The sequence below is a fragment of the Muntiacus reevesi genome, chromosome 19 (assembly GCF_963930625.1).
Source record: "Muntiacus reevesi chromosome 19, mMunRee1.1, whole genome shotgun sequence".
Taxonomy (NCBI): domain Eukaryota; kingdom Metazoa; phylum Chordata; class Mammalia; order Artiodactyla; family Cervidae; genus Muntiacus; species Muntiacus reevesi.
In genome coordinates, this window is record NC_089267.1 from 40,293,951 (window position 1) to 40,306,711 (window position 12,761).

The 12,761-nt window shown below is 37.5% G+C and overlaps 1 protein-coding gene across 2 annotated transcripts in view; it reads left to right on the plus strand.

Annotated features, from left to right (window-relative positions):
* Window positions 1-12,761, plus strand: part of PDSS2 (decaprenyl diphosphate synthase subunit 2) — a 251,015-nt gene that overhangs the window by 52,065 nt on the left and 186,189 nt on the right. The window contains exon 2 of one of the 2 annotated variants that reach the window (XM_065911355.1): window positions 4,642-4,692. The exons of the other annotated variant lie outside the window; for it this stretch is intronic. Within the exon in view, the coding sequence (XP_065767427.1) occupies window positions 4,642-4,692 (51 nt within the window). The remainder of the gene's footprint in view (window positions 1-4,641; window positions 4,693-12,761) is intronic. 2 annotated transcript variants of the gene reach the window in all.

The window sequence follows — 12,761 nt, forward strand, 5'->3', positions numbered from 1 at the left end:
TTTTGCATGAACATGTTTTCATTTCACTTGGGAAAATAACTAGAAACGTGACTGCTGAGTTGGTTATATGGTGGATATATGTCTAACTTGATAAGAAACTGCCCAACTATCGAAGTGGCCATTAACATTTTGCATTTCTATCAGCAGTAAATGAGAGTTCCTGTTGCTCTGCATCCTTTCCTAGTGTAATTTTTAATAGTGTCCCCTTTCACTTTCAGTAGTGTCCTGTTTTGTATGATGAACTATGCAGTGTTAAGTAAGCACAATGACATATTCTGTCTTCTTGTTTTGTGACTCTTTGTGAGGAATTTTGGTGTCTCTGTTGAGTCTAGTATATTTTGTTGTTGTTGTTCAGAGATACAATTTTCCTCATTAGTAGCATGATTTTAAATCTTCTAATTTCAGTAATGGTGGATTAAGGAATAAATAGGTAAAGGAAATCAGAATTAAGTAATTCAATTGGTTAAACAGTTGACATCATATAATGATGCCAGTCTCCTTGTGAGGTTCCTCATTGTGATATCACTCTTCTAATTGTCTATTCACTTTCTTTAATGACACCCACAAGCAATTCTGTGCATTTTTTTTACTTTTAGTTTTGCAGTCTGACCATAATTTGGACCTTTCTAATATCTTACAGAATAGAGAAAATGAAATCATTACAGCTTATAATGTAGTTCTGTATCTGACTTAAAGGTTGAAGCCTCTAGGTTTAAATAGCAGGAACAGAAAGACATCTTTGTCTTTGTCTGTGGAACACCTGCATAGTAACTGTGGGTACCCATTATCCTTCAGATCTTTATGTCTCAGTGTTATTTTAATTTTCAAATTTATTCTTTGGATTCCAGATTAGATATTTTGGTTAACCTTTGGCATGCTGCGTATTAGCTTTATCTTGAAGCCAAACAGAGCAAATCACGCTTTTCTTTCTTTAAAAAATTTCTAGCCTCAGATCTCTTTACTTATTCTTTCTTATTCATACAAAAATAATGGTATCAGTGAAAATGAGGGTTAAGAATTTGCTAAGAAAATTTATGAGCATCTCATTTGTGGTATCTACCCAGGGTCTCTAGAGACAATTCATTGAAATGAAAATTGCTTATATTTCTAGAAATCCAGGCTGCTGCTTCACTTTGTCATGCAAGTGAGAATGCTGCTCACTGGTCAGAGGCCACAGGTGCATCTACAGGCCTGTCATCTCATCTTTCAGTTCAGTTCAGTTCAGTCGCTCAGTTGTGTCCGACTCTTTGCGACCCCATGAATCGCAGCACGCCAGGCCTCCCTGTCAAAAAACTCAAACTCATGTCCATCAAGTCGGTAGTGCCATCCAGCCATCTCATCCTCTGTCGTCCCCTTCTCCTCCTGCCCCCAATCCCTCCCAGCATCAGGGTCTTTTCAAATGAGTCAACTCTTCGCATGAGGTGGCCAAAGTATTGGAGTTTCAGCTTCAGCATCAGTCCTTCCAATGAACACCCAGGACCATCTCCCTCAGGATGAACTGGTTGGATCTCCTTGCAGTCCAAGGGACTCTCAAAGAGTCTTCTCCAACACCACAGTTCAAAAGCATCAATTTTTCAGCGCTCGGCTTTCTTCACAGTCGAAATCTCACATCCATACATGACCACTGGAAAAACCATAGCCTTAACTAGACGGACCTTTGTTGGCAAATAATGTCTCTGCTTTTTAATATGCTATCTAGGTTGGTCGTAACTTTCCTTCCAAGGAGTAAGTGTCTTTTAATTTCATGGCTGCAATCACCATCTGCAGTGATTTTGGAGCCCACAAAAATAAAGTCTGACACTGCTTCCACTGTTTCCCCATCTGTTTCCCATGAAGTGAAGGGACCAGGTGCCATAATCTTAGTTTTCTGAATGTTGAGCTTTAAGCCAACTTTTTCACTCTCCTCTTTCACTTTCATCAAGAGGTTTTTAGTTCCTCTTCACTTTCTGCCATAAGGGTGGTGTCATATGCGTATCTGAGGTCATTGATATTTCTCCTGGCAGTCTTGATTCCAGCTTGTGCTTCTTCCAGCCCAGTGTTTCTCATGATGTACTCTGCATATAAGTTAAATAAGCAGGGTGACAATATACAGCCTTAAAAAAATATATATATATATACAGCCTTGACGTACTCTTTTTCCTATTTGGAACCAGTCTGTTGTTCCATGACCAGTTCTAACTGTTGCTTCCTGACCTGCATACAGGTTTCTCAAGAGGTGGGTCAGGTGGTCTGGTATTCCCATCTATTTCAGAATTTTCCACAGTTCATTGTGATCCACACAGCCAAAGGCTTTGGCATAGTCAATAAAGCAGAAATAGATGTCTTTCTGGAACTCTCTTGCTTTTTCGATGGTCCAGTGGATGTTGACAATTTGATCCCTGTTCTGCCTTTTCTAAAGCCAGCTTGAGCATCTGGAAGTTCACAGTTCACGTATTGCTGAAGCCTTGCTTGGAGAATTTTGAGCATGACTTTACTAGCATGTGAGATGAGTGCAATTGTGTGGTAGTTTGAGCATTCTTTGGGATTGCCTTTCTTTGGGATTGGAATGAAAACTGACCTTTTCCAATCCACTGTGGCCACTGCTGAGTTTTCCAAATTTGCTGGCATATTGAGTGCAGCACTTTCACAGCATGATCTTTCAGGATTTGAAATAGCTCAACTGGAATTCCATCACCTCCACTAGCTTTGTTCGTAGCGATGCTTTCTCAGGCCCACTTGACTTCACATTCCAGGATGTCTGGCTCTAGATGAGTGATCACACCATCGTGGTTATCTGGGTCTTGAAGATCTTTTTTGTACAGTCCTTCTATGTATTCTTGCCACCTCTTCTTAATATCTTCTGATTCTGTTAGGTCCCTACCATTTCTGTCCTTTATCGAACCCATCCTTGCATGAAATGTTCCCTTGGTATCTCTAATTTTCTTGAAGAGATCTCTAGTCTTTCCCATTCTGTTGTTTTCCTCTATTTCTTTGCATTGATCGCTGAGGAAGGTTTTCTTATCTTTCCTTGCTATTCTTTGAAACTCTGCATTCAAATGGGAATATCTTTCCTTTTCTCCTTTGCTTTTCGCTTCTCTTCTTTTCACAGCTATTTGTAAGGCCTCCTTAGACAACCATTTTGCCTTTTTGCATTTCTTTTCCATGGGGATGGTCTTGATCCTTGTCTCCTATACAGTGTCACGAACCTCTATCCATAGTTCATCAGGCACTCTGTCTATCAGATCTAGTCCCTTAAATCTATTTCTCACTTCCACTGTATAATCATAAAGGATTTGATTTAGGCCATACCTGAATGGTCTAGTGGTTTTCCCTACTTTCTTCAATTTAAGTCTGAATTTGGCAATAAGGAGTTCATGATCTGAGCCACACTCAGCTCCTGGTCTTGTTTTTGCTGACTGTATAGAGCTTCTCCATCTTTGGCTGCAAAGAATATGATCAATCTAATTTTGGTGTTGATCATCTGGTGATGTCCATGTGTAGAGTCTTCTCTTGTGTTGTTGGAAGAGGGTGTTTGCTATGACCAGTGCATTCTCTTGGCAAAACTCTATTAGCCTTTGCCCTGCTTCATTCCGTACTCCAAGGCCAAATTTGCCTGTTACTCCAGGTGTTTCTTGACTTCCTACTTTTGCATTCCAGTCCTCTATAATGAAAAGGACATCTTTTTGGGTGTTAGTTCTAAAAGGTCTTGTAGGTCTTCATAGAACCGTTCAACTTCAGCTTCTTCAGCATTACTGGTTGGGGCATAGGCTTGGATTACCGTGATACTGAATGGTTTGCCTTGCAAACGAACAGAGATCATTCTGTCATTTTTGAGGTTGCATCCAAGTACTGCATTTCGGACTCTCTTGTTGACCATGATGGCTACTCCATTTCTTCTAAGGGATTCCTGCCCACAGTAGTAGATATCATGGTCATCTGAGTTAAATTCACCCATTCCAGTCCATTTTAGTTCGCTGATTGCCAGAATGTTGACATTCACTCTTGCCATCTCCTGTTTGACCACATCCAATTTGCCTTGATTTGTGGACTTAACGTTCCAGGTTCCTATGCAATAATGCTCTTTACAGCATCAGACCTTGCTTCTATTACCACTCATATCCACAACTGGGCATTGTTTTTGCTTTGGCTCCATCCCTTCATTCTTTCTGGAGTTACTTGTCCACTGATCTCCATTAGCATATTGGGCACCTACTGACCTGGGGATTTCCTCTTTCAGTATGCTATCATTTTGCCTTTTCATGCTGTTCATGGGGTTCTCAAGGCAAGAATGCTGAAGTGGTTTGCCATTCCCTTCTCCAGTGGATCACGTTCTGTCAGACCTCTCCACCATGACCGGAGGGTCTTGGGTGGCCCCACACGGCATGGCTTAGTTTCATGAGTTAGACAAGACTGTGGTCCTGTGATCAGATTGGCTAGTTTTCTATGATTGTGGTTTTAGTATCTGCCCTCTGATGCCCTCTTGCAACACCTACCATCTTACTTGGGTCTCTCTTACCTTGGACGTGGGGTATCTCTTCACGGCTGCTCTAGCAAAGCGCTCCTTGAACATGGGGTAGCTTCTCTCGGCCACCGCCCCTGATCTTGGGCATGGGGTAGCTCCTCTCGGGACCCGCCAGCTAACCTTTCTGATCTTTTTCACAGGTGGTGGAGAGAAGATGGGGAACAGCGCAGCTTCCAGATGTCAAGGTCTAAGTAGGTCAAGTCAGACCCTTTTTGGGAATGTCTAGTCCACAGTGGTCAGGATACCAAAGCATATTGCAATAGTTAGCAGAAAACTGACAAACCCAACAGAATTATTTGAGGAGATGGCAGTTTGTGGATTAAATTGCTCCATTAATGATTTTCCTTTCCTTAGATCAAATTCAGATATAAGATTGCTCTGCATCTACTACTGTGAGAAAAAGATAAAAGGGAGAACCCTAACTTTGGACTTCCCTGGTGAATTTTTATTCATTTATTTATTTTTATCAAAGTATAGTTGATTTACAGTGTTGTGTTAATTTCTGCTGTATATCAAAGTGATTAAGTTATATATATATATATATATATTTACGTATATATGCATTCTTTTTTATATTCTTTTCCATTATGGTTTATTACAGGATATTGAATATAGTTCCTTGTGCTAAACAGTAGGACCTTGTTTTTATCCTGGATTATTTTAAAATTTTTTATTGCTTTAGATCTTGAGGAAATATTTGAAGATTTCCTTTATTACCGAGAGTGATTGCTACTTAATGTTCTTTCAAACTCTGAAAATCACTTTATGGTGAAAGTAAAAAATTAAGCTTTTGAGAGATGTTTCTTCTTGATTAAATGTGATTCAGTTAGTTTCAATGTTAAAGGTAATAAACCCAGCGTTTTGCTCTGTCTGAATCTTGAGAGCACCAGGCATTTTGGACAAATCAGTTAACTAGTTGGGCCTTGTTCTTTTGTAAAATGAGAAAATTTAGACTAGTGAGCTCTTGGATACCTTCCAACTCTATAGTATGTGGTCTTACGACATGAGTGGCTGTATTAGATTTTACCCCAAAATGAATAATTACCCAATAATGTCAATGATTTAAATGTAAACCTAGCCCTGCCGTGAGCCTTCATAAAACACAGAACAATGTTTACTGTGTTCAAATGACATTTTAATATAGGATCAACTTTTTAGTTTTTGTTTTTTTTAAATCTATGTCCCCAATTATAATTGTTTAAATTATAATCTTTCTGCATGTATCTAATATGCATGAGGTTACTTGTCTAATTTACAGATATCTTTTGTAAATTGTTTTGATTCCTGTGTATGGGAATTCAGAAGAAAAGTTCAGTGCCAGATTTTTCCCCCTGTGAATACATATAACTATTTCTTAGTTTTTAAAATGTGTGTTAGAGTTGGTTTTCGAAAAGAAAAATTTGCAGCTGCCTTTTCAAAGATGCTATTTTAGAGGACAGGCTAGAGAATGAAGAGAGTGGGGAAAGGGAGGTTAACTTTACCTTCATTTAACGTGAACTTCCAAGATAGAGGTTCTGTTTACTTAACAATCAGTAAGATATTTAAATATTACATATGATTTTCTGTAGACTTTTTGCTATGCCTTTCATGGATATCTTGTTGTTCCAGTAAGCCACCCTGTTAGATATTTTAAGCAGTGTATTTTTGCTGATCTGTACAGTAGTGATTTTTATAGCTGGAATTGGCAACACCTGGAAATTTATAGATTTGATGAAATTTCCAGGCCATATAAAATTGCTGCTGTGAACTTAACATGTAAAAGAGCATTATAACTCTGCATCCGTGTTTGCTTGGCCTGGTGTGGTTGTCTGTTTCTTGGAATGGACACAGAGAAAGAAATTAAAAGGCACAAATAAATAAATCAGCTTTTCACTTTTTGTGTCTTCATCAAACCAGTATTTGCAGAGATCCTTCTGTTCCTCCTCTCTTTATAGTCCACCAGACATTTCATATTTGAAAGACTGTATGAAGCTTACTCCTTTGATCCCTCCTCTTTGAAAGGATTCCCAAATGCCAGCATTCCTCCTAGTTAAGTTTTCATTCAGCTTTTCTTTTGTTTTGCTTCATAATTTAATGGTAAATTACAGATTATTTATTTATTTTTTAAAAGATGTTTCAGCTTGCAGACTTGAGCTTTTAATTTTCTTGGTTTCACTGTCCTATAGTAAAAATTAGTCTATCTGGCATTAACTGAAACTTCCTCACTGAGTACACATGCAACAACAGCCTAACATAAAGAATAATGATAGTTGGTTATAGCCATGACCCTAAGGCAGTGCAAGATACCTAAATGTTGTCTGATTTATTCAAGAAAGATAAGATCACATCAATTCAATTTGTTGTACATTTTGTTCCAATTCATTTGACAAGTACTAGTCTATGTCTAGTGAGTGGATATTAAACAGACCACCCCATTCCTTAATCTAAGAGGGTCCAAGGGTGTTTGTTGTATTTTATGTCAACTCTGCTGTAGAGATGTTCTGCATGAAAGATGTTTTTAATTAAAAATTCAAGAAGGTAATACTGGCACCCCTTATATTAGGATCATGTTCTGAAGATTTCTCAAATCTTTAGTTAGTCAATTCAGTCGCTCAGTTGTTTCCAGTTCTTTGTGACCCCATGGACTGCAGCACGCCAGGCTTCCCTGTCCATCACCAACTCCTGGAGCTTGCTCAAACTCATGTCCATTGAGTTGATGCCATCCAACTATTTCATTCTCTGTCATCCCCTTCTCTTTCCGCCTTCAATCTTTCCCAGCATCAGGGTCTTTTCTAATGAGTCAGCTCTTTGTATTAGGTGGCCAAAGTATTGGAGCTTCAGCTTCAGCATCAGTCCTTCCAGTGAATATTCAGGACTGATCTCCTTTAGGATGGACTGGTTGGATCTCCTTGTAGTCCAAGGAACTCTCGAGGTGTTGGAGACAACACCTCAGTTCAAAAGCATCAATTCTTTGGCTCTCAACTTTCTTTATGGTTCAACTCTCACATCTCAAATCTTTCCTGTCCTCAAAATAGTTGAAGGCTAAAAATAGAAAGAGATGGAATTCAGAAATCAGTACTCCTCTGGAAAGCCTCGCTATAGCAATACTTTCTTCTAAGCATTCACATTCCCAGACTTTTTTTGAAGATTCATTTGAGCAAACTTTTGTTGAACGCTCACTATATATAAGATAATGTGATAGGAAATAAACAACAGCGTCAGGAATGAAGGGAAATAGAACTATGCTATTGATAGTTTTATGGCTGTCAAGGACTTCACACTCTAACAGTTCCTTAAATTAACTTTCAGGCCTGTAGTTATAAATCTGGAAGAGTTTGGTATGTTTTATTTTTGAAATTTGAGCATTTTGCAGCAGTCAGCTGGAAAGCAGCAGGGAGGCAAGTGATCGATTCAAAAGTTCAGAAGTGCGTGTGTGTGCTATCATCATATAGCTTTATTGAGAGATAATTTACATATGATAAAATTCATCTTTTAAAGAGACTAGTTCTTTGAGTTTTGGTATACTCACAGAGTTGTGCAGCCATCACCACTTTCTGATAATTTTATAACATTTTCATCATTCCCAAAAGAACTGAACTCGTTAGTGGTCACTTTTCCTAGGCCTCCACCATCAACATGAGGTAACCATTAATCTGGCTTCTTTGTTTATGGATTTGACTATTCTAGATATTTCATGGAAATGGAATTATAGAATATTTGTGTTTTTATGTCTGGCTTCTTTGACTTTGCATAGTATATTCAAGGTACATCTATTTTGTAGCATATATTAATACTTCATTTCTTTTTATGACAATTAATATTCTGTTATATGGATTTGCCACATTTTATTTATCCATCAATCAGGTGCTAGATATTTGAGTTGTTAACTACTTTTTTGCTATTACAAATGATACTGCTGTGTACATGTGTATGTTAGTTTTTATATAAGCTGTGTGTTCTAATTTCTCTTGGATATACCTATGAGTGAAATTATTGGATCATATGCTGACTTTGTTTAACCTTTTAAAACTGTTTTCGAAAGTGACTATATAGCTTTTCAATTCTGTGATCAGTGAGTGAGGGTTCTAGTTTCTCTATACCATCATCAACACTTGTTCTCTCTTTTATAATTTTAGCCACCCTAATGGACGTGAAGTGGTATATCACTGTGGCTTTAATTTGCATTTCCTTAATGGCTAATGACATTGAGCATCTTTTCATGTGCTACTTAAGTATTTTCTTCAGAGAAACATCTATTTCAGTCCTTTCCACATCTAAAAATTGTGTCATTTGCCTTTTCGTTGTTGAATTGTAAGAGTTCTTTATATAATCTTGGTACAACTCTTATCAGCTATATAATTTGCAAATATTCTCTTCCATTATGTGGGTTGTTTTTTCACTTTCTTGATAGTATCCTCTGTAGCACAAAAGTTTTTAATTTTTATGACATCCAACTTATTTATTCTTTTTTTCTTTTGTTGCTCATGTTATATCTAAGAAGCTATTGCCTAATTCAAGTTTATGAAGATATACTCCTGGTAATTTCTTCTAAGAGTTTATAGTTTATTTCTATGATCCATGTTGAATTAATTTTTGTATATAGTGTGAGGTAAGAGTCCAGCTTCATTCTTTAGTATGTAGCTACCTAATTGTCCCATACCATTTATACAGTTCTTTCCACATTGAATGAACTTGGCACCCTTATCAAAAACTAACTGATTTTTAAATGTAAGAGTTTGTTTCTGGATTTTCCAGTCTATTCCATTTATATCTGTTTGTTTATCTTTATGCCATTGATACACTGTCTTTATTATTTTTGCTTTGTAGTAGGTTTTGAAATTCCACACATGATATTTTACTTTTTACTTTTCCTCAGTGCCCACAACTTTTGGTTACCAGTTTTCAAATCTCATTTTTAATATTTTTCAGGCTGATTTGAGACTGTGCCCCTACTAATAATTCATTGGTTTAGGATCTTAATGATTTGTTGTTGTTGTTTTGTTGCCCAGCCCCACCCAAAAGCATTAGCTTTTTAACTGGTTGTTTATGTTAATTCATTCAGCCATTTTTGTTTTTTACCTGCTGCACGTGACATATAGGTATTGGGGAGTATAATGAATATAATGTATAATGAATACGTCAGATATAATCTCTATTCTCATAGAATTTACATTCTAGTTGGGGAAGCACAATAAATAAGTTTAAAACAATTAGTGTGATGAAGGGAATTAAAATAATCTTTATAAAAGTTAATCTAATTACTTTCCTGATTAAAATTCTTCAGTGACTTCCCATTACTTTCAGGATGGAGTTCATATTTCTCATTTAATTTTAATATTATCTTATCAAATTATAAGAGAACTTTTTCCAACATTAACATCTTTCAGTAAGTTCCCTGCTATCTTCCTTTGTGAATATTTCTTTTTTCTTATAAACTGTGTATCTAGTATTAAACCTCTTAAAATTTTATCTGTAGCTGTAAAAAATTTGCAGCAGACTCTTTTTATCTTAACATATTGGCTTCTGTATTGCCAATATTGGCTTGTATATTATAGTATACTTTAATTACTGTAGTTTTAATGAAATATGTATAAGTAAGATGAAATATTTTAAAGTATATTGACATCCTAAAATGGAAGTCAAAAAGTACAGCTGCAAAAGTTATCCCATAATGAAAGCATTTTAGTTGCATTGCATGAAACTCAGTCATAGCAGATCTAATTGTGGTCTTTGAATGTGCCAAATGTTCTAAATATTAAATTCTGCCTTTGACCATACTGCCTAGCTTGTTTAAAAAATATCTAATGAGTTTACTACTTCAGTTTCTTGGATATGGTAAGTAAACATAAGCAGTATCATAAGAAAAAATGGAACATATCCATAAATGAGGTTAAAAAAAAATCTCGTGTCCAAGATGACCAAGAGGATGAGTCAGTTTTCTGTTGCCATAAAGAAATTTTGTTGTTACTGAGTATTTAATAGTATTTTAAATATACTTTAAAACTCTTTGATTTAAAATTGTTTTCTATTTCAATTGGTGATGAAACACAAAACCCAGAAGAAAACAAGGGCTGGATTTGGCCCCTTTCTAGCCTTATGATAATGGAGATCAGAGTCAAGAAAAGCACCTTACCTCCTAGCTCAGTATTCTAACAAATATTTATTGAATGCTTACTGTGTGCCATATGCTGTTTTATGTACCAAGCATGCAATATACTCATGGCAAACAAGGCTCCTGCCACAATAGGGTAGACTGATAAAGAGAAAAGAGAGGATGGTGTCTTATATAATCTAGTGGGTACTGTTTTACCTAAAATAAACCTTAATTTTTTTCTTTTACCTCTTTTAGCACATACTGTGCCTCAATTTAGATTATTAATAACTTTGGGGGAAAGAAATAGTAGAAAAATAAATCTGTATCTCTTGAGACTTCCAGTTTCTGCTCTAACATGTGAAGAGCTTAGAAGTTGTTGCTCCCCTTCTTATAACAAGAAAAAAAACTCTGAAACTGAAAATCAGTAACTTTTAATATATTTCTTAGAGTTGAGGTCATAGGGCAATCAACACTCTGAAAACTAGAGAGGTGAATGCAGAGCACCAGCTGCTGCAGTTTGTAGGATCACTTAAATGATAACTTACTAGTTGCTTGAAGACTGAGTGTGGACTAGCTTGAGAGTTAAGAACTCCTGAGAATCCAGTCTAAGGAGATCCCCACACTTTTATGACTTTTGTCTCCAACATGAAACCACTTTTTCATGTTGAAGATCTGAGAAAAATCCCTTATGTTTCTGACAGGTGGAAAGGGAAAGTAAGCATTTTGAAGTGCTCCCAGTCCTCTTTTCAGTAAGGAGGGCCAGCTGTCCAAGCAAACTCCTAGGAAACTCCAAGGAAACTCCTATCTCACCTGGGAAAGGGCAGTTAGGCAGCTCAGCCCCCTGTATGCTTGCTTTCTCATATAACGGGATGGAAAAACACTAAGAATTTCTTCTTTAGAGGGACTCAGACCCACTAAAAAAACAAACAAACACCCCAAACAGCATCAAAGGAGTGAAAATAATGAGTTATAATTCATTGAACCAAATAACGCGAGAGTTCATACTGATGAAAATAGATAGGTAGGTAAAAGAAAAGAGAAATTTCTTTAAGTATCAATATAATGCCAACTATGAAAGTAGAATAATCGAAATAGAAAATCAGCAATTGGCATCCTTCAAAATAATTGTTTTAGGCATGAATCATCAATAGACATTAAAATTGGTAGGTGGTTTATCAGTAATGGAATATTTTGATAGTTTCAAAGTATCCACCCACAATATTCCTATTAATTACTAAGGGAAAAATAGTAACTGCTGACACGGTCTCCTTTGGTGTCTGCCGCCAAGGACTTTGGGCCTCTGGATACGCGCAGGGCTCTGGGCGTTTGGACCGTCAGCTGGTGCCCCATTTGGCCCTCGCCGCCGGAGCCGCGCGCCTGGACCCGTGCGCGGGCTCTTGGGTGCGCCTATGACTGAGCCCACTGGCAGTGCCGCGTCTGGTCTGCGGCCAGGCCGGGGGCGGCGGGGCGAGGCGGCGTGGGTCTGTCCTGTGCGCTTCCCCGCCGCGGGCACCCGGCGGCGGCTGGCACGACCTCCATCCTGTAAGCTCCACGCCACGTGGCAGGCGGTCTCCACCTGGGGAGAAATAGTAACTGGAGGAAATCAGCAGATACCACCTTAACTAAGTTGTAAACCCAGCCTCGCCAATATTGTGCCAAATTGACCTCAGCGTTACTTCCATGGTGTTCCTGCCAAAAATGCATAACCTGAAATCTTATCATGAGAGAGATGAAGAAAGGCTCAATATGGGGGACTATCTACAAAATAACTTTTAAAATTTTGCTTTCAAAAGAAAAAGACTAAAAAACTGTTCCATGTTAAGGAGACTGACAGCCGAATGCAGTGTGATCTGGGATTTTCTTTTGCTGTGAGAGCATTTTTGGGATGATTGGCAAAGCCAAATGGAGTCTGTTGATTAGATAATCATATCGTATCACTGTTAATTTCCTCATATTTGTACTGAATTATATAAGAGAATGACCTTGTTTTTAAGAAATACACAATGAAGTATTTGGGGTAAAAGCTCATCAGGCTAGCAAGTAGCTCTCAAACAGTTCAGGAAAAAATGAGTGTTTTATATAGAGAAAATAATAGAGCAAATTGGTAAAGTGTTAAAATTTGAAGAATATGGGTGAAATGTACGTCGAGATTTTTTCTGCTAGTCTTACAACTTTTCTATGAGCCTC